The sequence below is a fragment of the Oenanthe melanoleuca genome, chromosome 5 (genome assembly GCF_029582105.1).
Source record: "Oenanthe melanoleuca isolate GR-GAL-2019-014 chromosome 5, OMel1.0, whole genome shotgun sequence".
Taxonomy (NCBI): domain Eukaryota; kingdom Metazoa; phylum Chordata; class Aves; order Passeriformes; family Muscicapidae; genus Oenanthe; species Oenanthe melanoleuca.
Window position 1 is genome coordinate 34,455,462 of NC_079339.1, and position 26,081 is coordinate 34,481,542.

Genomic DNA, 26,081 nt, shown 5'->3' on the forward strand with positions numbered 1-26,081 from the left:
GGCCTTCATAATATCTTTTTGCAAGAAACCATTTAATGGGCACCAAAATATTAATTTCCAGGCACCAGTCTATAGTCAAGGTTCAACTAGTTATTATTACAATAATAACAGTGATTAAACTAGATTATAAATGATTGTTTTAAGGTTGGTGTACATTTTAAAGAAAAAGCACATGATAAACGTTTTGTTCCTTTGAAACAACAGTGTTACTGGAATCACTATGAAGAACTGGGTTAACACTGAAACACAGCTGAAGAGAAAAATCTCTTCACAGAGAACATAATGACAAGGCAACATACATTTTATTTAAATTTTTCTTACTGGGACAGCCTCATGAGATGCATATCATTTAAATGAGGACATTTGAATGACAATTTTAAAATTTGACTATGAAATGCAATGAATAAGCTCTAAACTGCATGAATTTACAGACATAATTATTCAGCATTTACCATACAGTATAAGAAAATTAAGTCAGAAGACTTATTAATCAAGTTTAAATACAATGATAATGTGGCACAAACTATATCCAGCAAGTGTTAGAAATAATACTCTGCAAGCAGCTCAAATTAAACTGCTCTGTGATCTAATATTATTGAAAAAATCTCAATATATTTTAGAGAGTTCCCAGACTTTGACAGGACTCAGTCCCACCACCACCAGCTGCCCAGGAGGGTGACTACACTATAGGTTAATACAGGCCATTAGAACACATCCTAACAGAGGTACTCTAAAACATTTTCTGAAACTTACTTCCCCCCATCACTATGCAGAAGAGCCCAGTGTATTTATGGTGTATCTCAAATATCCTCCCAACCCTACAGTGGACCTACTGACAGTGCTACCAGGACAGCAAACCTGGCAATTGTACTATTATTTTAATGTATTTTACATTATTGCAGCCTGACATTACAGTCTTACCTCTGCAGATATGGAAGGAATTAACTTTACACTAAGCAAAAAATTTCAGTTTTTCACTCATAAGAGAAGTTTTAAAAGTCTTACCAACATCTTTTTAGTTTTTCCGACATGTAGCAATTCTAAAACATTGCTTCTTGGTAACTCCATTTTACAACTGACAAAAGCATTGAGATCCTTATCAATCTAATCACAACGTAAAAAAGCTACCTGTATTTGCTACGTGTACGTGTTTTTGAAGAACATATCCAGAAAAGATTGGAAGACCTGTTGACTGACTTGCTGACTGAATGTTTGCTTAACTGTCTACATAAACCACAGCTACAAGACAGAGGAATCAACCAACCTAGAATACAAATCTTACATTTAACTTCAATTTCAGAGATAGCTGGTTCTAGTCCCTATGGAGACAAGGCCCCTGCAGCAGCCATGATTTTCAGATTGACCTGTAACATAATTTTATGAAGCAATGTTGGCAGTTTACCTCATTTCTTTTTAAACATACAAATATCTTCATGATTAAGACCTGCTAAGAAGCTGTGAAATTAGCATATTTAGTCTCCACTGAAAACATTAACATGCAAATTGATGAATATCAAACGAGAAGAATAATGGAGTTCACCTTTGTATAATCAAACATTCTGGGAAAGACATCCTTTTTCTCCTCAAAAATGGAAAAAAAAAGGGAAGGCAAATTAGGAGCAAGACTACCATCAGTCTTCCAATAAAACTAGAAACTGTAAATCAAATAAATTTACTATTTATCATCTTTAGCTGTATGTTACATGGAAATTACAGTATCAAATATGTACAAGATTTAAGTTCTGTAAGATAATTTTAATGGTAAAATCTGAGAAAGCAGTTCAGATTTTTGAATACCACATTTTAAATGCAGTATAGTGGCAAAGCAAGCCATCAGTAAACAATATACTCAACTGCTCCTAGTCCAAATCTAGCAGGACAAGCAATGATAGCTCATATTTGGAAATTTAGAAACTGTTCCTTCTAAAAAACCAGGAAAAACAAGATAAGGTGGTCAGAACACACCATCACATAAGAACCTAGCAAAATGCAAGCACGGAAGTCCACACGGTGGGGGGAATCTCAGACATTTATTTTACTATGAAAGTACAATACTGAAAAATAAAATTATTGCCCATAAAATAAAAATGAAATTGATAAAATATCTTTGAATATATCTCCTTCCTGAGTTTTGCCCTTAAGTGATAGCTCAGGCAAGAAAACGTTCCCTCTACTTCCATTTTTTCTCAACTCTGTTGAGTATAAGTTGTTTTTCAACTCAGTTGACTACTGAGGTTCCCCTCCTCAATTCTCTCACCAGAATCTAATTTGCTATATATGAATGTTATAAACTCTACTGATAGGAAATCCTGTCTCTATATACACACATACACATTTGTATCATGTTCTACCACTTACACTTCAGGAATCCAGACAGTGCAATAAAATGTCTTCAGCAATACCGAAAATAGACACATCTATAATTTACCTATATCTTGCACAGGTAGAATATAACAGGTGTGCACATGAGAACAACAGTATTTCAAAACTATTTTCCTCAGTAAATATGGCTGAGGCTGTATAAAAATATCCTAATGAGTCACTGCTTCCAGAAGGAAGAAAAAAAAAAAAAAAAAAAAAAGGTGATTGCAAGGAAAATAAAGTAATTGCTGGGAATGTGATCAATATTTAAGTAGTAAAACTGAAGTGCATCCAACATCCAAAATCCTCAGTATCTACTGCATCTTTCATTTTGCAGAACTATGTACTAAAACTACTGTTTTACCTGACAAGCTAATACATACCTTTCAAACTTGTGTCACTATTAGTGAAGTGGGGGGCTGAAGGGGGACAGGAAAGAGAGAAAATGAAAGCAACGACTGCTGTTTGTACACATGTTGCTTAGCAATACTCCATGTGAAACAAGCAGAAGTGGTGACATTGGCCCCCAGTTGCATTTACAAAAACACTAAATGTGCGTCACTGAAGAGGTGTGAATACAGGGAGTCAAGTAGACGACCAGTGACAAAAAGAGACAGGGTAGCACAAAGATACATGTTAGCATTCCAAAATCTAAGCGGAAATGTCACTTGCTTACAGCAAAGTCTAAAGCCTCAGTCTTTCCTTTTTATGATTTCAGAACTGATATGAAAGAAAATTTAAGGTTTTTTGCACCATAAGAAATTGTATTCCAATAAGAATTATTAAATATACATCTTTAAAACACCCATTTTCCACATATAATGATTAACGAACATATAAACTTTGCCCTCATAGCACTAGTTGTTTCTACACACTTTATTAATCACCTATTCTTATTCTGAATATTTTTTTAATAGATAATTACTAGTACCATTCCTAGTAATGTTCCTGTAAGCTTTGCCCATTGATCTCAAAGTACACAACCAAAGAAAGACTGAAATATAATTGTTCTTTCCAAACATGGACAAATACAAGGCATGGAGTGACGTAATGACACTGTCACTTATATGAAAGTGTCAAAGAGAAAAATTTTCACAACAGAGACAAAATATTGAAAGTAATAGTAACAATGTCAGCACTTGCATGCCATATTTGACACCACAGTCCACATGTAAGGTCAGTTCTATCTGCAGCAGTATGTCAAAACAGAGATCAAAGACTTCAGGAAGAAAGGCTTGCGTTTTAAAATTTTTACAGGTTTTAGATACACAAACACATTAGCCAGACACATATAAAAACAAGTGTATGTACATGCCCTTCTTTGTTTCAGTGCAATCTTTAGAAGGCAGTTAAGCTAATTGCATAAGGAGTTTCATAAAACACAGTAAGTGAAACAAATATTCTTTACCAAAGGAGAGAAGAGAAAAAAAAAAATTTGAAACCAAAACATTTTTAAGAGACTTAATATAAAATAGTATATGCTTTGGTCCCAGTAATGTGCAGCACCCAAAAAAAAAAAAAAATTAATACTGAAATGCCTTGTTGCTACATAGCCAAACTTTTTAGGAACAATTATTTTTCAAGTAAGTAATGATTCAAAAGCTGAAATATCATCTTATGATCCTAATTCCACATTAAATATACAAGGAAAGAATGTAATCTACCCCATGAAAAAACAAATACCATTTTATCAATAAGAATGGATACACTCAAAAATCACTAATAAATTACAGGGACTCAGGGGGCAGCATGAGAAATAAGCTTATAAGAGGGGACCAGGCATGAGACACCTCCTCAATGACCTTCTCCTAACTATTACTGCTGGAGATCAGTGCAACAGGGTAGACAAACAGCTAGTTTGTCTCAGGAGATTTCTGATGGACAGAAAAACTTATATCCAAGAGGCACACTGGTGCAGCATGGAGACCAGAAGAAAAACCAAGTATCATTTTATAAAATCTAAAAATCCAAAATAAACATTTTAATTGTTCACCACCAGAGCAACAAATGCCATGATAATTTCAATCCATTTCCTATGTTCCTCCCTTAAGCAAAAAAAATGGAGGCAACTGAGGAGAAAGGAAACAGAATTCCTACTGCAGATGTTCTGTTTTAAGTAGAAGAATGTCAGTAATAGCATCCACATTTAACATCCTTCATGAGGCAGGCAATTTTTTAAACCTTATTCCTAGTACAGAAAGTACTTCCCTCAGGGGATCCATACTAAAGAAACTTCCAAGGCCTGCAGAGATTTGCAGAAGGGACAATAGATACATCTTACTGCCTAGAAGTGAAATTATTACACCATGTAGTTTCAAGTCATTGGAATGAGCGATGGATGGGCTTGACCTAGGATTATGAGGCTGGATTCAATTTACTATGCTATCCATTAGCATTAGACACCATACACTGGGAGAAAATTTTATATAAAATACAGTCATTTAAGATACTAGTGCTCTTAAACCAAATTCATACAATATACTTTTTAATTAGAGAACCTAAGTACAAATTAGAACTGTGTCTGAGTAGGAATCTGAATAATGTACAGATAGTATAATACATAAGAATCATATTTTCTTCTGCTATACTGTTCAACAAATGACCCAGTAAAAGAGAAACAGAAAGTTTGATCACCAGAACTACTCACCCAAAACCAGTTTGGCAAAAATATTTAACTACAACACTACCTCAGAAATAAAGAAGTGAATATGAAGCACTTACAGATATTTTCTAAACACAGAATATTTCATCACTGAATGTGATGATATGACCAGCTGCAGGATGAAAACAAAAACATTACACATATTTCTCTGGATTATTAGGTCAATTGGCAAACTGTAAGAAGTATTTCAATTTTTCAAATCTAGTGATAAAGCACATGGACATTGGTACAAATAAGTTCCATTCCCTTTGTATGCTTCTAAATCATAACAGTATATACATCTGAATTTACAAAAAGCCAGACATTTTAAAATTCAAAGTGCCAAAAATTAAGGCTGTCTATGAAAACTCCATCTGCTCTGCAGGACCATATTACTGAGTCACTACACTTATAATTATACTCCTTATGATGCCTCCATCAATCCGTGCCTGGGATTAATTGGTTTGTTTTCCCTTTACTATTTGGATACAGTATGGAGGAACTTATTTGAAGATGCTGATCATTTTTTAAATAACAATTGAAATTTTTTCTAAATTACTTTTGCATGATACTGTTTGCTAGAGTACATTAATATTTTAAAAAATATCATTGTGATAACAGGCACATGAAATGAGAAATATGACTAGGTCTGTGAATTGTCAGGAACTTAATCCAAGGAAGAGTAAGCCAAAAGTAGATGCCTGTGCCCACTTTGATCTGTCACTTTTGCCTGACTTCCAAAGTACTTCCCATTATATGTAGCAAATGCAAACCGAGGTGACACACTGTGTGTCGCAAAATATAAGGAAGGGATGTGGTTAGAGCCACAGCTTGAACACTAAGGAAAACATTTTTTCATATACTTATGTAAACATATACATGGTTATAGTGCTGAAGGGTGATGGAGGGTAATTGAGAAGATAAAGCCACACTTTCTTCCCTTTTGCTCATTCCCTACACCCAAAATAAGTAGTCTGTATTTGTTACATCATGTTTAATTCATTCAAAATAAAGCACTTCTTAAAGTAGCAGTTGCAGGCTCTGACACTTCAGCAAGGCAGGTCTCATGGACTGAGCAGACAGAAAGCAACAGTGCACTATTAGTTACTTGACTTGCTCCAAAAAGCAATTTAGCAGCAGGTATGGGAATAAATGCAAACACAAAAAATGGCACTCAGCTTTATAAACTATGCCATTATCTCTTCTCTTTTCCCAGTTTTTTCCCTGCTTATTCACCAGATACACTTCAAAATTTGCAACAAATCAGACTGGAAAAGAGAAGGTTGCATGTAGACCTCATAGCAACGTTTCAGCATCTCAATGGGACCTACAGGAAAGCTGGAGAGGAACTGTAGTGATAGGAAAAGGAGTAATGGGTACACATTGAAAGCGGGGAAATTTGAGAGTGATATTAGAAAGACATTTTTTACTGTGAGGGTGGTCAGACAACCCAGAGGCTGGGGATGCTCCAACCGTGGCAGTGTTCAAGGCCAGAGGGGATAAGGCCTTGAGCTTGGTCTAGTGGGAAATGTCCCTGCCCATGGCAGCAGGGTGGAACTAGATGATCTTTAAGGTCCCTTCTAACCTCTTAACATTCTATGATTCTATGTTTTCATGTTGACCTCCTTCATTACTCAGTCCCAGGTCAATCCCAGGGCACAGTCCTAGAATTTTCACACCTGCATTCCTGTGTATATTTCAAGTTTTGTTTTAGTTAAGTACTGAGGTTCATGACACTGCTTTTCTTCTAGAGACAATTCTGCTCATCTTCTGTTCATTAAAAAAAAGAAAGAAAAGAAAGGGAAGGGAGAGGGAGAAAGAAAGAGAGGGAGAAATGGGAATTGCTTTCTTTACCAGTGAAACATCTAGCATGGACCTATCGCTTTAAATCTACTAGATATTCACTACTGCAATGTATTTGTGCAGTGAGCTGTATAAACATGATTTCCTGCTCCACTATTGCAAGTAAATTAGAACACAGCACATAAGTGATTCCAGATACAGATGTTGCATAAAGAACCAGATGTCAACAGTTTTACAGCTCTGTCCTAATTGTCTTCTACTTTTTCAAAGGTTTGTACATTTTATAGATTCTTATTCTCAGGTTAAAAAAAAAAAGTTAATATATATTATTAATATTTATTTTAAATGGGTACACTTCTTCATGCATTATTTCAGTCAGTAAATTCCACTATGTTTTTGTTCCCTAGTTTGCATTCCAAAAATTCTATTCACTCACCTGATGCTGGGGAGAGGGTCTGAAAATCTATTTCTTCCAATAATTGTTTCTTGCAGCTACAGTTGCACATGCACTGCCTAGTAAGAACTCACATATTACTTGCGTCTCCTAAAACCACTAAGTATTTCGACAGCTATGAAAGAATTGTTGGGCTTGCACAAAAAGAATCCTAAAAGTAAAAGATGGATAAACTTCAGGTTCCCCAGGAAACAGATTCCTTTTGTAGATACACAATCTCAAGTGCCCTCAAGTGCTGGCTGACATTCAGGGAGCTATGCAAGAAGCATGCATGTGCAAACAGTTGATGGAAAAACAAACACAAAACAACCTAACACTGGAAGTGTATGGCAAATTAAAAGGTTCACAGGCAACTATTTCTCAAGGCTTCGAGAACAGATCTAAATGACCACTTCCACCCAGGCTCAAGTATTTATTTTATTGTTGCTTAATTTACTTTAAGGAATGCAAGTGGCTATCCTCATCCTGAAAGAAACAGAAAATCTGCAGCAGCTACAGAGAGCATTAAGAACATTACTGTGTTTATACTCAGTAAAATTCTTGCTTTAAATATAATTATAGTCTTAAGATGTAAAGTCAAATCACAGTAAAGTTTTACAGCTTCAAACTCTAACCAAGGTAAAAGTGCAGCGTTTTCCAAGTCAATTTAAATCAAATTTGTTCTCCTTGGATAAAAACAGTCAAGATTAAAACACAAGATTTATTCTGGACTAAAACTGTGCAGAGCATTTCCTTGTATGTTTTTCAGCATAATATTTCTGAGTTTAATTATACATTGTACATTGCATGAAATGTATGAACACATGAAATATGTTATGCTTGTCTATGGGAAAAAAAATTACATCCTCTTAACAAAAAGCTGGGAATAAAAAACATAACTGATACTCTTCAGTTATGCTCCTCAGACTGAGCTGTAAGAATTTTTTGAACTAAACTTATTTGGTAAGCCTAATCTTTAACTTAGTTGCAGAATTCTTCTGCTACAATCCCTTCTCCATAAAGAAAAACTAAAATGCCCCAAAATATCTAACCTAGACCTATATTTGTGTAGTTTCTGTAGTTCAAAAAAATTGCCCTTGCTCTCAGTCATAAATATTCCCAAAGACAAACACATTGGAGCTATTTTTTCTCATCTTGCTCCCTACTTTTCAAATTAAGTTACCTATTCTAATTGCATTGGTCATTGCTTACTAACTGATTTCTCATGTCATGACAACACAGCTTCACGATCATCCCAAGCAGGTCACACAAACTGTAATTCTATTTTTAATTGGAGAGAGAAAAAAAAAAAAAAGGATGCAATCAGAAATTATTAAACTCTAGTTCAGATTCCCTCCACATCTCATGAGACAAAGACCAAACAAATTAGGTTTAGTATACGAGCAAGAGCACACCCATTCAGCTGCAAACTCTTTCATAAGCATTCATGCGTGCTAATATCATAAAAACAAAATGCTCAAATTGAAGATAACTTCAGAGTATCTAGTTTTTGCTCAGATTCACAGCTATAAGCACAAATAATATGACCACTGGTTTTAAATTCTACTGCTATATCATAAAGTGCCCAATAGATGTGAAACATGAACCAATTTATCCTATTAAAGCATGGCAATTTTCTGCACATTTTTAGACATGCTTATCAATTTATGTTAGAAGATACTGGAACATCACTCCAGCTTGCTGCTTTCAACCAGAAGGATTTTCCAACCTTTTAAGAAGCAACCTCACAAATACAAAAAATTTTAATCTGTTTACAACTGAAATACAATATGCCTTATCACATGAAACATATCTGCACCTACTACTTACTGCAAAGCCTAATTGATCTTGGAGACATCCTAAATATTTTAGCAAAGGCTGCACTCTTCTGAAATCTTGCCCAATAAGAAAAAGAAGACCACTTAGGATACTGAGACACAGTTTTAGGCTGTAGATGTCAAGCTACCTGAATAAGCATTGTTCAACAACCATCCCATTCACTTAATAGCTCTTACAGAGAATATTACTGATGGATATGAAGTTGTCACTGAAACATGTTCATGTAGCCCTCAGGTTCATTAAACTGGTTTTCACTTTCTTGATTTTGGGGAGGAGGGATCACATTATAATTTTGTAGGCAAGTTATATAATATGTATGTATGGATTTCTGTTGATGCATCCTAATTACATTCAATCTATTCTTAAAAGGCCTCTAGAGACATTGTAAAAAATATCATTGAAAAAGCATGCAAAATTAGCACATTTTCACATATGAAAAATGCCAGACTTTACTAAAAAAGCTGTAAGGTACAGGGTTTCTTCAGGGAAAACACAACTGATTTCCACATAATCTAGACAAGAAAATCTACTGTTTCAGATGATCCATAACTTCACTCAAATCCACATACAAAAACAAGCAGAAACACATGTGGAAAAATAAAAAAATTCATCATATTTTCCTAACTCTTTCAGGCTTTTCTTTCAGTTACAGTGAAATAGATACTTTTTTTTATTATTTGTATTAAGAAGAGGGGTCAGCATAGCCATCATGACATTTGAAAAAAACTGCAACATGTATTCAGTAGGAAAAATAACACAAGACAAACTAGTCATTTATTTGAACTAGTCTGTTCAAATAAGAAGTACCTGTAGCAATCTGGTACGAAACAAAAATACATAATTAATTTTCAAGTCTTTAAGAAAGACCAAGAAAAGTGGGTAATTAGAGCATTTTGCTTTGGAAACCAGATGTTACACAGCTTTATGAACACTTTGAAATTCAGTATTTGAATTTGAAGACATTTTTGAATACTCTAACATGACTACATCCAATATGCCTTCAGATTTATGAGTCACATTTGATACACTTGTAGCAATATATTTTAAAAATGGGTTGAAAAATAAAACTGAGGAGCTGTAGGAACTTTTAAAAAAATACAGCAGCATATATACTTCTAAGTCTTAAGCTCTTTAATGTACTATTAATTTATGTGTTTGACTATTTTTCTTCTCTTTGGATAAAGTTATTACATGCACATCACTCTTTCATTTCCTCCAGAAACAGTCTGATTAATTTTTAAAGCACCATTTTGTCATTAGCTACGGATTTGGCAGAAGGAAAGACAGCTGAGACACATCAATGTAGTTTCAGAAATCAGAGGGCAGAAGATAAACAGTGTTTGAAACTGTGCAACATAATCAAGTCTGCGCACAAGGAAACAGAAATGTGAAAATAAATACAGGTAAAGTGGTAGAAAGATTTTTTTTTTTTTTCTCTGTCAGAAGAAAACAAGTATCTGCTATGACAAATAACCACTTCCAACTCATGCCCCTGTTTCTAGAGCTGCTAGCTGAAGTTTGTCTTTGTAGCAATAGCAACTCACCTGGCTGTACTACAAACTGGCACACAATTGAAGACACAGAGCAGATATATACATATTATAAAAAAAAAAACAAGAGCTTCGCTTTTTTTTTTTTCTGAAGAAAAATCCAACCCAAAAAAAAAAAAAAAAATCGAAAAAGTTCCTCCCCTCACCACAACAATTTACTTAATGTACATATTCAAAGGCTTTTTGCTTTCTTTTTGTATTTAACAAATATAATCAGTTGCTCATTACCTAAAAGCAGGGACAACAGTTGCCAATATACTGTTCAGTTACAGTAAAACACCTAATCAAGGAAATCTCCAATGGCCATTTTATCTACCTTTCTCCATGCAATTGATACCAAGAGCCTTCTTGGACTGAGTGCACCAGACCTCATTTGCACTTGGCAGCCCTTTAAATGACAAACACTACCCAGAAATCCTCGACATCATGCACAACCCAAGTAATCAAAACTTAGCAGACAGAATGAGGATACCAAATACACTGGGGAGTAGACAGGGGAAAGAGGAAAGTCAAAAAGTAAGAATAAAAACTGAGAATATTGCCTAGAACAGATAATAACTTAGATCTTTAATAGAGTTTTTAGATCATTTATTAACTTGAAGGACTACTCTTTCTATACCACCAATAGGTCTAAACTGATTTCAGAATTAAACTTTCAAACACTCTGGGCATCGCAGGAAAGCTCAAAAAAGCTACTGAAGCCTGCAGAAGTTGCATTTCATCTTTACACCACTGTACTATTCATAGAGCCAGTTCAGTAAACATGCAGTGTTGGGTGCAACAGCAGCACACTCCCCAAGTTGTGCAGTTATGGGATGAAAGGCCTTTATAATAAACGACTAATTTAGGATAGCATATCAATACTTTATCAGTATTTAAGAATTTACATAGAACTAGAGAACAAGCTTCTTTTGTGTTATCTGCTGAGGCAAATTAGAAGGCAAAACTAAATCTAAGAATTTAGTCCAATGATTTGCATCCATTTAACCCGGTAATAATTAAGCTTGATTTCCAAAGAATTTGTCTCACAATAATTTGTGAATTCTGACACAAATTTGTCTATGCTTAAGCCTGTTGAAATGTTTGAATCCTATATGAATTCTCCCAAAACTAAAAGCCTGAAGTCCAAGGCAGCCTACCTTCAGTAAGGTTACTTGGCCCCTTGTTCTATCTAGATGTTGACCTCTTTGAAAAAAGCAGAACCAAGTTTTCTTTGCTATTACTAGTTTTTTATCAAATGTGAGTTCTTTCAATACTGTCCACTCAAATCACCTGTCATACCTACCCATTCCCACACTGACATCCAGAGAAAGAACAAAAATACAGATTATTCTAATTTGAAGCTTCTTGTATTTTCAAATTGTCACACGGCTGGTTGATCATCATTTAATAAGAATCTGAAAGCAAACTTTGGAATCAAAAAATACCATCTTCCTTGGATTAAAAGGAAATAGTTAATATTTATAAATGTAGTTATTGTAAGATACAGTTTAATATTTCTTTAAACTCATCCTATTGTTTACCTGTACTCATTTAAGCATGTTCTCAACATGTAAGTGGCATTGACCACTCATTTTTGCTTGAAACACATAAGCTTTGGAAAGCTCCTCTGGTTATGTAATGATTTTTTTGTTGTTTTCAAAACCTCTCTCTTGTACTGCTAAATAGAGGAAATGGTAGCATTATTACTCAAAAACTCAATTAATAGAATAAAAATATGCTTTCTTAAATAAACAATGTAGCTTCACTCACCAGCAATTGATGGAGATATACTCTGTATCTCAATGAGACCAACAAACAAGTTTTTTTCCCTTCAGGTCTTTTCCTGAGGCATCTCCACGTATATTCTACCAAGTTTTTAAATATTGATTATTTACCTCTAGAATAAGGAAGCAGCTATTTGCTGACCTTTTTAATTGATGAGATGAAGTTTTTTCTTCTTAGGCCACCTTTGAACAAACAGGTGTGATTTTCAGTAGCTTTAAAAAAGTTTAAAAATTCTTGTTTCACACATCAGTCTTCAAAAGGATTTTTACTCTCATCGCTGTATTATATCCAAAAAATGAGACTTGCTCAACTGTTAATAAAACTGACACAGATTTATTTTTCCTTTTTTTAATAACATAAATCATTTACTTCTGGATAAACCAAGGTATTTAACAAAATTATGTGACTACAGTATGAAACAGTGCTCTGAGTGTTACTAAGCATTATTAACATTCCTCAATTTAAACATACAATTGCACATATGTACTAACTGTGAATGCACATTAAAATATGTCAAAAAATCAGCATCCAAATTTTAGCTTGGACTGCATACCCTTAGTTTACTCAATTGTCTACCAGTCCAAGATATTAACTTTAGATGTTTAAATTACATAACATCACTAGTCAACAAAAGCCTGTTGAGAAGGACAGCAAAATGGGCACAAGTGAAAGAGGAGTTAAAACAAGAAGCAATACAAAAGACATCAATTTCAGCTTGGCTGTTACCTTGGTCTTCCTACTAAGCACTAACAGCAAGGTGAGGTCTAAATAATGCATCTTTTGCCCTGCAAAACATCTCTAACGTGCACCATCCTCCCTGCAAAAACAGATACACGTGTACTCATCAGTTCACTTCTCAAGCACTGTATCATCTTCCTTCCTTGAAAAATTGCACATTGTTCCGTTTGAAACAAATTTTGCAGCAGATGGGTGTGTTAGTTCATTGTATCAATCCTTCCTTTAATCTCTGCACAGACTAACCCATCACCATTCCACAACAGTAGATAACTCAGCAGGCCATTCCTCTGTTTTTTATGCCTAATCTGTAAGATTCGAGGCCTTTATTTCATATGGAAAGGATTGTGTGGTTTTCATAAACAATTTTAACTAAGGAATTCCTGTGTGTGTGTGCTTCACCCCCTAGGATGGACTTCTCATAGGAGTTTTTTTTTTTCAAAGATACAGCCAATAAACTGCTAGGTTTATATGCTGAGATATCATTCAATGCAGTTTAAGATGTGGTGTTATCACCTTGACTGCAAAGTACTGAAGGAAGGGACTTCTTCCTGTACACAAAAATGTAGCAATATATAATAAGGTTCTATTATACTACAGGCCACCTAACATTTATTAGGCATTAATGTAATAAATGGACAAGTATAAACAAAGATTCACTGCATACTCTGAGAATCACAGAAACATCAGAATCTCTGAAAGTTCTCCAGTCTGGCTTCTCTCTTATAGCTGAACTATCATCGACACAATGTTTTGTTTACCCAAGTCCAAAAACAAAGGATGAAGTCTCCACCATCTCTCTGGGCACCTGCTGCAATACTGCACTACTCTCCTAGCAAAGAATTTTTTATCTAATGTCCAATCTGAATCTCTTTCAAACCATAGCTCTCAGTTCTCAGTTTCAGCCTCTGTCACCAGCTGGAAGAGTTTAGCTCTATCAGCTTTGTAAACTCTTCTTTAGCGTTCACATCAAGAACCAATTCTGTATAGCACCAGAATACAGCTCAGAACCCATCCACAGTTTCGTAAGAGTTGCTAAAAGAAAATAAAAGAAATCAAATGAAAGAAAGAGGAGGTTTACATTGAATGACCATTTAAGCTATTTAAGAATTGGAGGTCAGGACACTGGCATTTCTTTGTAAGGTTTGAAAAACGTCAATCCCTGGGTCAAGCCTATGTGGCATGATACATAATCATAGACATAGATTAAATATATACTAGAGAGAGATTTCTAGATGTAGAGGACAAGTATTTTTATTTTCCAAACTATTTGATTTTACTGTATTTTCTGCCTCACAATGTTACAGTTAGCTGAACTCTTGCTGCTATGACAATTTATCTTGTGACAAAATGGTCTGCAGACATACTGTTACATGACAACATACAGACAGCAATATTTAATTTTCCTCCAGAAATCAGGAAACCACATATTCTAAAATCAAGAGATCTTTTCCCCTACTTTAATTCCCTCCATCCCTACACAAGAACACACAGACTTTGACCAGATTGTTTCAATTTTCACTCAACCTTTTTTTTTTTAAGTGTAGGACAGCCAACTCTTTAGGAAAAAATGCAGTGAAAACTGTGTGGGATTGGAATTCAACAGACTCCTACTCATATTCTACATATTTTGCTACATGCCTTCTATTTAGAGGTAAGTATAATAAAAATAGGAGAACAAAGACATGAATTCAACCTTTCAGATATCTACAGTGTGTGTGTTATTATTATTCTGGTATGCCATTTTCACATTTTTCTAGATGTAGATGACTTTGGGTGGCAACATGTAATTCTCAGAGAGGTAAGAGCAGCACTTACAACATTAGACAGCGTGGTCAACACACCTGGAGTCATTAGACAGCAAATCTGTAACCCAGCCCTTAAAAGCTGATACAGAAGGGGGCTGAACTTCAGAGCAAAACAGGAAAATTATTGCAGCTAAACTGAAAACATCAACTCATACTGTTGTCTCCTTATCAGTGAGGTTTCCTTCATGGCACAGACCCTTACACCGTGGATTAATAACACAATTTAAGAAGTTCAACCCTTTGTGGCCCAAGCTTCTATGGGGGCTTTCAGAAATGTTTCAGTCTGAATACAATCCCTAGCCTAGCACCCATAAATTACATAACGACATACAGTGCTGCCAAGCGGGAGATCAGGGTATGCTTGAGCACTATGGCCCACATACATTAGTAATTTCTATTTTTATGTAAAGGGATTTCTCAGGAGGAAGGATCAGGCAATATGTAAAGTTGGCATTTTTACGGACAAGCATCTTGCAGGCAAATTACCTCATAGACAGAATGTGTCTCTCAGACCCAGCTGTGTCTTGCCTGTGCTTTTTCATCTGACAAGCTGTTGACAAAACTATTTCTAACACTTGGAAAAAATTATTTCTCAAGGTTGACTTTTTAAAAAATAATTTGAAGAAAGAAGAAATAGAACATGCTTTCAGACTACACAGGACATGTACATTTTAAAAGATTTAAAAGATCTGAACAAGGCAGAGGTTCAGAGCTGGCAACTGTGGTCATGGCTTGCAGTTTCTCTTAGTAGATCTTTGTATACACTTTGTGCCTAAAGGTGTATATATCTTGCCCTAAACATTGGGAAGACTATTTTATGGCCACCAGTAATAAAAGTCACTAAACACCTCTTTTCTTCTCTTAGGAAATAGCTAAGAACCAGATTAGATTATGTACGCTGATGCTTCTAAATTAAAAAAATATATATAATTTTTTATCAAAATACTTACCTATGTTTTATCTTGAACATTATAACACTGATGTGGTTCTTGCTGCAGAAGAGGCACACACAACAGGCTATCTAAGTGATACAATGGCAAAGGGAATATACACACTGTATAGCTGGAGAAGTGAAAGCTTATTTCTGAGCTTTCCTCAGCTGAAGATGAAAACACATACAAGGAACAAGAAAAAGGAAGCCACAAATAGGTGGAGGAAGAGAAAGTAGACAAAAGAGATATACCCTGGAATTTATGCCTAACTTTATGTCTATGTATAAATAATTGCAGTATTCCACAGTATTATCTCAACATAGCGTGATACACTACACTTCAAACCTTACATGTTTTTTCAGCAGATAAAACTAGAAGAGCATTTAGAAAGCAAAAATTTGCTTCATGAAGTAGTTGACTTGAAGTGCATATGTCGGTATTTTATACTTTGAAAGATCAAAAGCTCATATGCACAATTTGTTTTAATCATAAACATGGTTTTTGAGTGAAAACAAGTCTGCCATCATTTTAGACTATTTCCTGGATAGAAATATTTAAAAAGAAAGAAGCACCACAAAAAAGCAAGAGCTCATTTAGCAGTACTAAAAGTGTATGAAGAAGAAAAATGTTGAAATATGTTTTGGTCTGCAAAATCCCGGACATTCATACCAAAACCACAAGCCAGGAAAATGTAAACAAACAAAGGCGATGTCAGAGCAGAGTAGGATCTTGTGTAGCAAGTGAGACACCATAACAAAATTTAGGTAGCCTTTCTAGCAGAACCTCTACAGTTGATCCTGCAAAGTGACACTCGAGTCTGATACAGAAAAATTAAACAACCTCACCTCAGTGCCAGGCAAAATCATGGAGCAGCTCCTCTTGGGCACTATACTAAGGCACATGGAAAATAACTGGTGACACTAAAAGCAAATCACACCTGAGAAATCTGGTGACCTTCTACAATGGGGTTACAGCAGCAGTGGGTGGGAAAAAAGCAGAAGACATTATATACATGGACTTGTGCAAAGTATTTGACACTGTCCTGAACGACATCCTCTTCTGTAAGGTGGAGAGATGTGGATTTCATGGGCGGACCTCTCAGTAGACAAAATTTGGCTGGATGGTAGCACTGAGAGTTGCAGTGACCAGCACAATATCCAACAGAAAGCAGTGAGGAATGGATGTTCCTTAGAGGGTGGTACTGAGATGAGCATTTTTAGCATCTTTGTTGGTGACATGGACAGCGAGACTGAAGCACCCTCAGCAAGCTGCTGCTGACACTAAGCTGTGTGGTGCAGTTGACAAGCTGGAGGGAAGGGATGCCATCCAGAGAGTCCCTGACAGGCTTTAGATGGGGGCTTGTGCAAACCTCAGGAAGTTCAATGAGGCCAAGTGCAAGGTCCTGCACCTGTCCCAGCACAAGTACAGCCTGAGTGGAGAAGAGATCAAGACTAGCCCTGGAGAGAAAGACTTCAGGATGTTTGTGGACCAAAAAGCTCAACATGAGCTGCCAATGTACACCTGCAGCCCAGGAGCCAACTCTAAGCACCCTTACCTTACATTCTGCGATTCTGTGATCATTAAGGTGCCTTCCAACCACTAATCATTTTACCAGAACGCACCATAAGGAAGACTTTACAAATGACAATCTGACAGTATGCAAAAGGCATTTAGTAGCTCCAGAAGAAAGGGAAGTCCTCCTCCAAGCAGCAAGAGACATTTTCAAGTCAACTGCTAGCACTGACTAAAGATATATTTAAAGATGTACTGTATAAACAGCCAGACTGCTCTACAGGGAAGATTAATCAAGTATTTTAGAGGGCAGTTCACCTACACATCGGATAAACACTTGAAAGAGATATTTTAATTATATACTTGATTGCAACTATGTAACTGCAACCATATTACATAACATCAACATAAACATGTCTGACGTCAACCAGTCAAGAAGCCAGACATGACCTACACAACTGTAATTTAAAAAAATTTACAAACAATGCATGCGCTTATCACAGGTTGCTTGAAATATTCACTGATTACTCTGAAACCAAGTGCTGTCCCTATTGTAATTTTTAATTCTACATTTTTTTATCTTAAAAATTCCATAGATGTCCTTAAAATAATTGCTAGCATAATCACTAAAAAAATAGCATACACACATTTGGCAGAAGTTTTTAACTGAAATAGTTTCATATACAAAATAAAGTAAAAACCAAAAATAACAACATGCAGACTTCCCTAAGCGTGTTTGTTTACTTGCAATTAAGCACAGTATAAACATATGGTAACCACACAGGCAGATTTCTCCAAACACAGAGGAGGGAAAAGAAAACCTAGGTAAGAAGAACAAGTTAGTTTCAGATGTTTGTGAGAGATTTCCAGAAATCACAGAGAAACACGTATGGTCAAAATCTGGAGCAATCATTACAGAGATTTGGCACATGCCAGGCTGTTTCACACAATCCACAGCAGAGATCTCATAAACCCACCACACTTCCAGGACACACTGGGCTTTCTGTGCTTTCTCAGGTCATCATGTAGTTTAAGTCTTCTATGGGACAGTCAGACCTTGGGTATTTCAAATTCACTGAGCACATGCCATACTATTTCCACATGGCACCTCTGTCTGAGAAATGTTGCAACTTCATTCAACAAATTCCATCATTTCTCTGGCAACAGAGCTGAATCTCATCAGCATTGAGAGAAGCATTTCATATGCCTATTCATCTTCTACTTTCTTTAAATCATTATGGAAATTACATATTTCCTGGGGAAAGCATCAGTGGAAATAACACAAGAACAACACATTCCTTCTGTAATTCCTTTAAAAATTAAGATGCAAACTGCTTTGGTTACAAGCCTGTCCTCTATCTAGAGCTCCATCTTATTTTTTATTCTATGACCATTCAATAGTCTTTAATCATTAGCTAGAAAATTCTCATATGCTCTACACAGGTTTGTGGTATCAGACCCATTTTCCTTATCTGGGTGCATTTCGGATTACATAACAGAGTTAACATTTCTTAAAAACCCCTGTTTCTTTAAAGTAATTCAGACTGACCCCCTTTCACTGAAGTTTTCTAGTGTCTTCCCAGACACAGTCCAAAAGTAACTTCAACTAAGCTACAAACTAATGTTACATACAGTGACTTACAGTTTCCAAGGTGGGGAACAATAAATGTAAAGTCAATAAAAGATTAAACTGTAAACATCAAAAGTCTCCTGAGTTTGGAAAATGTTTATGCTTATCACAACAAGGCACCTTGCATTGCTCAAATTCAATTTAACAACTTGGTACTTCTACAACACAGGCAGAGGAAAGCATTCAGTGCTGAGAAAAACTCACTTCATAAAAAAAAAAAATTAACTCTTTGTTACCAGTGTACACAGTAAACGACACCATGAGAATTTAACTATCACAAAGAAACACCACATCTGTAATAATTTTCCAGAACATATAAAGACTGTGACTATATGACTCTTTGTCAGCAAAAACCTGTCAGTTTCTCTGTCTATCCTGAAGCTAAAAATCTCTACAGTACTTCATGTACACTGAGTCCCTATCCAATTCTAAAGGAATTGACTTCATTACCATCAGGCTCTTGTTTATTTTAGAAGAATGTGTAGGTTTGGAGGGGAAAAACAAACAAAAAACCCACCCAAACAAAAAACACCCACTAACAAACAAACCCCACACGTTTTTCAGGACTGTTTAAAAGCACTGCAGAAGAACATTAGCTTTTCCAAAGGTTGATGTGAAAATATATTTTTCTCCTTTCTTTGCTCATACCACAAGAGATTCCATCCTGAGAAAAATAAATTACAAAAGGATTCAGTTTTGTTAAGTTAGATTTTCCTTATAATGACAACTAGAAGAAAAAGTGGATGCATACCTGTTCCTGAATGTGCTTGCTCAATTCTCAGGAATACTCTCAAAACATCTCTTGATTTGATTTGTAGCAATTTTCCTAATATAACACCAGATAACCTTACATCAAGATGAATCTGGGCACAGTATTCCAGTTGCAGTATGCTACTTGAACCAAGTATTTTCTTTTTGTCCTTTCCCTTTCCCAAAATGGCCTCTCCCTTTATTACTCTTTCTTCCTACTGTAAAATTTCACAATTATTCAAACCACTGAATCATCTACAACACTACTTTTATAAATCAGTCTGAACTACACAGCCTATGCAGCTCAAATCTTATTTCCTCTGTTCCTGATCAATTTTTTTCTTGTATTTATGATTTTTGTATTCCTCACAACTTCTAAGTCTGTAAGGCCTAGACAGCATATGATCTTAATTGCTGACCTCAGAGCAATTTTATAAAATATTTATAAAATTCCCAAGTCAAATAACACTGCCTTATGTATTTACTTGAGAACTCAAAGTTTCCAAAACTTGGCCATGCCACTACAGTACCCCAACTCATCATAGGTTAGCTATAACAATGACAAAGAATTTCAACAAACACAAGATACAAATAATAATATTCCCTTTAAGTTAAACTTGCATGAATTTGTATTAAAAAGTTTCATAAAGATTATTTTCTTTGTCTTTTAAATATAAAAACTCTTGGCAACATGGCAGTTCCATATAATTAAGGTGCACCTTGGATTACACTTTTGTCCTGGAGAAGTGGTTTTATCATGTGCAGCAACTCAAAAAGGGCAATAATTCATACTATTTGTCTCCAGAAAACAAAAATCATCTTTTACAATATTTTCCCACTGTTCTTGAGCGGGAGTCAGTCCAGAAGTCAAACACTGGCACATATTTTAAAGTTGATCTTCATTTCTTTTCAACTATGTCACAATTTAAATGCTTAAGATCCATTTTAACCGAAGGAAAAATAACCCCACATTGACAAGTCTCAAGGTTTTCACATCACTGGTTCTAAGCAAGACAAACAAAACACACAAACTCGAACCAAGTTTTGTTGTCTTCAGAACAGTTCATAATAGATTTAAATGTGTTTGGGTTTATGCCAGAAAATGGTATGTACCATTTAATCTTCAGATTCATAAAGGAAGCGTCTTTACAGTCATCCCAGGACCAAATTTCTGAAAGAATGCCTCTCATGGAAAATAGAGGAAACACCACACTTTGCTCATTCCACTCTTCACATCATTTACATTAAATCATCAATATAATTATACTCTTTACCAAAATTAAAAACCTAAACAGCACCTGAAGTGCAAAAGTTAAAGTACTCTAATGTAAGCAAATGCAAATACATGTTTATAAGGAAATATAAACTTCTAAATCATACATAGTATTAAGTTTTATAAACGTGAACTCACATGTATATTTTCTATATGCAAAACCACCATATAAAGATATAGAAATAGGGAATGTATACGTATACACACAAAAATATATCTATATATATACACACACTGTATTAGTATCCTTCTCAGGCCTACATATGCTCCACTCCACACACTTTGAGAAGTTTATTTCAACTTAACATAAATTTTGAGCAGGAGTAAATTAAGTGGGTGTATAAATCTGTGCAGAGTAAGGGTCATAATCCTCTCAAATCAGGTATGCCCACATTACCACTGAACAGGCTCCCTATAAACAGATCATCTGACTCTGATACTGAAGAAAAGTCAGCACAATCCTAAAAATAAAGCTGTGTGCAAGAGGACTGCTTAAATATTTAACAGCACACCACAGACACAGTGTTGATTTTAGCAGTCTAAGATGACAACCACTAAGATGACAACCCACAATTTCTCAACCTTATATACTGCTTCAACAGTCCAGGGCAAATAGGAAGTTTGGAAGGAAATTGTTATCTGGTTGACCACTGCTCTACACACCCAGAGAAACTTCAAAAATAGCATGAAATCTTAATATAAAATTCTTCACAGTGTAGCCTCCTGCTTGACTGTGATAAGCAAATACGTCTTTGTAATAAAATCAAGAGTAGACACCATTGCAAATCATTTCAGGAAAAGATAAAATCACGAACATACAACACACAAATAGTTACCTTGTAACAGTTTGAGATATCACTTTTTTTTTTTTTTTTTTTAAGTCTCTGCCAGTAAGCCAAGTAACTTTGAGTACGCAAACAATCCCATCAGGTTTAGTGAAACAATGCATGCTAGTAAAATCATGTATATAGACACACTTGCAGCCTGAAGCTGAAAATGGAGACTCTAAGGACTAAATAACATACAAACTGCTCTGCAGGGTGGAGGTGATAGAGGCCACCATTCAACAAGAAAAAGAAAAGAAAAACAAACAAAACAAAGCCTATCTTTCTTCCAGTTTTCCCTTTCTTTGAGCCACTTCCCTCTCAACAGCCTTAGGAAAGCAGATATTTCAGCTCTGAGAAACTGACTAGAAGAAAGTTCCTCATTCAAGTAAGTGTGCCCTGCAGAGAAGCAGCTACATGATGCTTTCTTTTATGCAATTAAGAAACTGCAACAAACTAGCGTTCAAGATTTTTATGTCAGTACTCACTCAAGCAAATTTGCCTGTTTGAGCACAGGCCAGCACAGTTATTTTCTTTACACAATGGTACATTGTTAGGAAATGAGATTTAAAAATCAAGCTTACGGTAAGCCCATTAACTGATAAACTACTCAAGAAGAGTAAATAGAAACAACAAATACAGCAATCTTAGCTTTTCCATTACTGCTAGCACAATAACTTCTGAATGGTGAAACACGGAAAGTATTTAAGCTGTTTCAGACACATATATGACGAAGTGACAAGTGTTGGCCTAGCTTTAAAACCAAGTACAGTAATGTGAAAGGGTACATCTTTCTCCAAAATTTAATTTTAAAAAGCAGGTAGCCATTTCTTAAACTACGAAGAATGCAACATTTAGAAATAAGGATGCATATTTTACACTTTTTTGAAAACACTTCAACTTCAGTTCAACAAAAAAGAAGTTCCACTACTCAGTGAAGTTCAGGCTGATGTTCTATGAAGAGATGTAAGGGAAAGCTATCAACTCAAAAACAACAACAACAAAAAAAACCCAACCAAACAAAAATCCCTGCCTGAAATTATTTTACGTCAGTAAAAACAAGGAAAAGAGGAAGACAACGTTTTTCCCATTATAATTATCCTAAATATTTAGGATAGCTTTTTTTTCTCTCCTTCGCAAACACTATGATACTTTTCCCCGGCCCTTTCACACAACAAACACGGATAAAGCAAAACTTTATTTTACACCACGGCTGTTAAAACAGAGCGATCAGGAAAGGCCAAGGCAGCGGCGGCGGAGGCAGAAGCCGGGTGGATTTCCGCGTACAGCGCGCTTCCAGCGCAGGTGGCCCGTCCCCGGCGGCGGAGGGGCCGCGGTGAGCGCCACCCCCGCGGGCAGCGGGGCTCCCCCCGGCCCGGGGACCCCCGCCCGAGCTGGCTCAGCTCCCCCGAGCCGCGGCCACCTGCCAGCTCCCGGGGCTGGCCGCAGCGCCTCCCCCGTGCCCGGCACCGCGGGCCCCAGCCCGGCACAAGGAAAGGCGTGCGAAGCGCAGCGCGCCGCTGTGAATCCTGGGCTGTCGGGGCTGGCTTTTCCTTGTTACTGTTTGCTTTTTTATTTTTTTTTAGTGGAAACTTTCCTTTCCCAGCAGAGGCCGGGACAGCGTGAACTGCCCCGGGGCGCCGCGCTGCCATCACGGCTGACAGCTTTCTGCCCCCCGCGCCCCCCTTCCGCAGCAGTAAAGAGCAGCGGATAGATCCGGCCGGAGTTTGTTTTTAATAACGGCTTTAAGTTCGCACGGCCACTTACATCCCTGCCAGCAAAGTAAAAGTCAAGCTCCCATGCGAGCATCCCGCACAGAACCTCCTCCGCAGCGGGGTCGTGGGGGGCACGGCAGAGAGACAAGCGGGGCGCCGGGGGGAAGGAAGCGGGGCCGGCGGCAGGGAAGTTGGGATGGGTTTCCTTTATCCCTGGAGAAGAGCCGCCGGGAAAGGAAAGTTCACAGCCAACAACAGCGCCCGCGGGCAGCGGGTCCGGGGTGGCGGGAGGGGGTTCGCTTCGGGGCCTTCTTACCTTCTGGTCCACGATGGAGCAAGCCATTTCCCGGACGTGGGCGAGGCTGAAGTCCCCCGAGGAGTCCTGCAGCAGCAGCACCGGCTCCCGGCTCAGCCCGATCTGGAGGTGGAAGGCGACGCCGCCGCCGGCAGCAGCCCCCGGCGGCGGCAGCGGGCTGGGCGGCCGGATCAGCGGAGGGGCGCTCATCGGAAACTTCCCGCCGGAGCCGCCGCCGGAGCCGAGCAGTCAGGGACGGACGGGCAGAGTCGGGCGCCGCCGCGAAAAGTTTGCGGCCGCCCCGGAGGCGCCGGGAGAGTTTCCCCGCGAAGTTTCAGGAAAGTCCCGCCGAGCTCCTCCCGGGTGAAAATGGCGAGGGGGATGGGGGGGGGAGGACCGGGGAGGATGCAGACAGGAAAAGGCGGCGAGAAAGACGCGCGGGGGGAGCCCAGCCCAGCGCCGCCGAGGTGGTGCCGCCGCTCGGGCTGTTGGCGCCGTGCGCGGCGCGGGGGCGGGCCGGGCCGCGCCCTCAGCCGGGACGGGGACGGGGCCGGGCCCCGCCGGGCCGGGCCGGGCCGGGCCGCTCCGTTCCGCCGCCACACGGCAGCCGCGTCCTGGGGCAGCCCGGGCCGGAGCGAGCGCAGCCGCGGAGCTTAGCTAAGCCGGCGCTGGTCTCCACTGGCCCAGCCACTGGGCTGCGGTGCCGGCGGGGCTGAGAGCCCCCTTTCCCCTGTCATCCCCGCTGGGCAGTACCGCAGGAGGCAGGGGGAGAGCCCGAGGACGGTCCGCGGTTTCCCGTGCTGCAGGTAGCACGGTGGCCTCTCCCGGCAGGGCGGCAGCTGCCCCCGAGGACGGAAAGCAGTGCCAGGAAAGCAGGAGCTGCCGTCTGACTCCGGCTCTCCTGCCTGGCCTCTCCGGCTCTCTCAGCATCATGCCGCCGCTTCCAGCAGTCCCCGCTGGTTTTGGGAAGAAGCAAGGGACAGGTTGCACCTACCTCTTCTCTAAACCAGCTTCCAGTTTCAGGTACAGTCTGTGTTAAGGAGGGGCACCCTGCCACTCAAAACCAGGATGAGTTAGTCTTCCCAGCTCTTGGGATCGGTGCGAGCCCCACCCGTTTGCACAAGCAGCATCCATGCAGTCTAAAACACCTCCTCTTGAAGATGTGCAAAGGCAGTGGAAATGTGAGCTGTAAATGTATTAAACACCAACGGAAAGACCCTTAAACTAGATATATGTGGTGCCTATAGGTTTGTTTGAACTACTATAGGTACTGTGTTTGAAAATACTACGTGTATGTTCGAAAATTCCATTGTTGATCTGACTTACAACCTGTTTCTTTGCAAATTGCTTTTCTTGACCAAAATTTACATCTGCAACATTGTTTTATTATGATCCTGTCTTTGTAGGACCCATTTTACTGTTGTGGGCTGGTTTCCAGCCTGGGAAGTACTGCAAGCTTCCCATGACCCCATGGCTTAGCCAACTTTTCTATACAGGAGTCAACGTGGGAGATACATACTAGGAGATCCTGCAGCCCTGCTTCATTGTTGAATCTGAGGTTCAGAGTGGACCCCCTTACATCCTAAACTCCCAATGAGAGCTTAGGCATGGCTAGTTTGAATCTTCAATTCAGACATGGTCAACTGCTCTTAAAGGATATGAAAAAGTACCCAAAGCAATCAATGGGAGGGTCTCCCTTACACTTTTGTTTCTTCTACACAAGCTCAATTTTAAATCAATTTTCTTTTATATATTTCATCTGTACAGTAAGTGAACCTTGCCATCAGACTTAAAGTAGTGCTTTTATACATTCATATGAAACCTACTTTTGCTGATGTGTTTGATGGTGATTCTTTAAGCAACCTAAACCACTCATTCATGACACAGCTCATTTGCAATTCCTCAGATAACCAGAGCAGAGGTAACAGTAACAATATTGAGAACTACATGCCCTTGGTTTTCTCATGTATGTGAAATTAAGTGATAGAACTCATATGTCATGACTTGCCTGCAGCTCCACATCCTCTGTACAGATACAATGTTTTTTTTTTCTGAAAGAAACATTACAGTATTTTTTAAAAGTTGCAGGTTGCTGAGTTGTTTGTTTCACGGGTCAGCTGTGTTGAATACACCTTTGTAATCAGAATAGATGAGGGCAGGACTTCTTTGGTGCTGTGTCAGCCAGTCATACAAATGCCATTTATAAAAGGATT

At 38.0% G+C, this 26,081-nt stretch overlaps 2 protein-coding genes across 3 annotated transcripts in view; one reads left to right on the plus strand and one right to left on the minus strand.

Moving 5' to 3' along the window:
- The window catches only part of PRKD1 (protein kinase D1), a 114,264-nt gene extending 89,894 nt beyond the window's left edge, over positions 1–24,370 (minus strand). Inside the window, exon 1 of one of the 2 annotated variants that reach the window (XM_056493941.1) lies at positions 23,890–24,370. In XM_056493941.1, coding sequence (XP_056349916.1) covers positions 23,890–24,078 — 189 coding nt within the window. In that variant the 5' untranslated portion in view covers positions 24,079–24,370. The remainder of the gene's footprint in view (positions 1–23,889) is intronic. The other variant, XM_056493942.1, reaches the window with a different exon arrangement.
- LOC130254090 (myosin heavy chain IB-like) lies at positions 24,238–25,419 on the plus strand. The gene is made up of 3 exons (XM_056493316.1): positions 24,238–24,524; positions 24,619–24,891; positions 25,365–25,419. Exons 1-3 carry the CDS (start codon positions 24,238–24,240, stop codon positions 25,417–25,419), a joined length of 615 nt encoding a protein of 204 aa, XP_056349291.1.
- Positions 25,420–26,081: the final 662 nt, after the last annotated feature.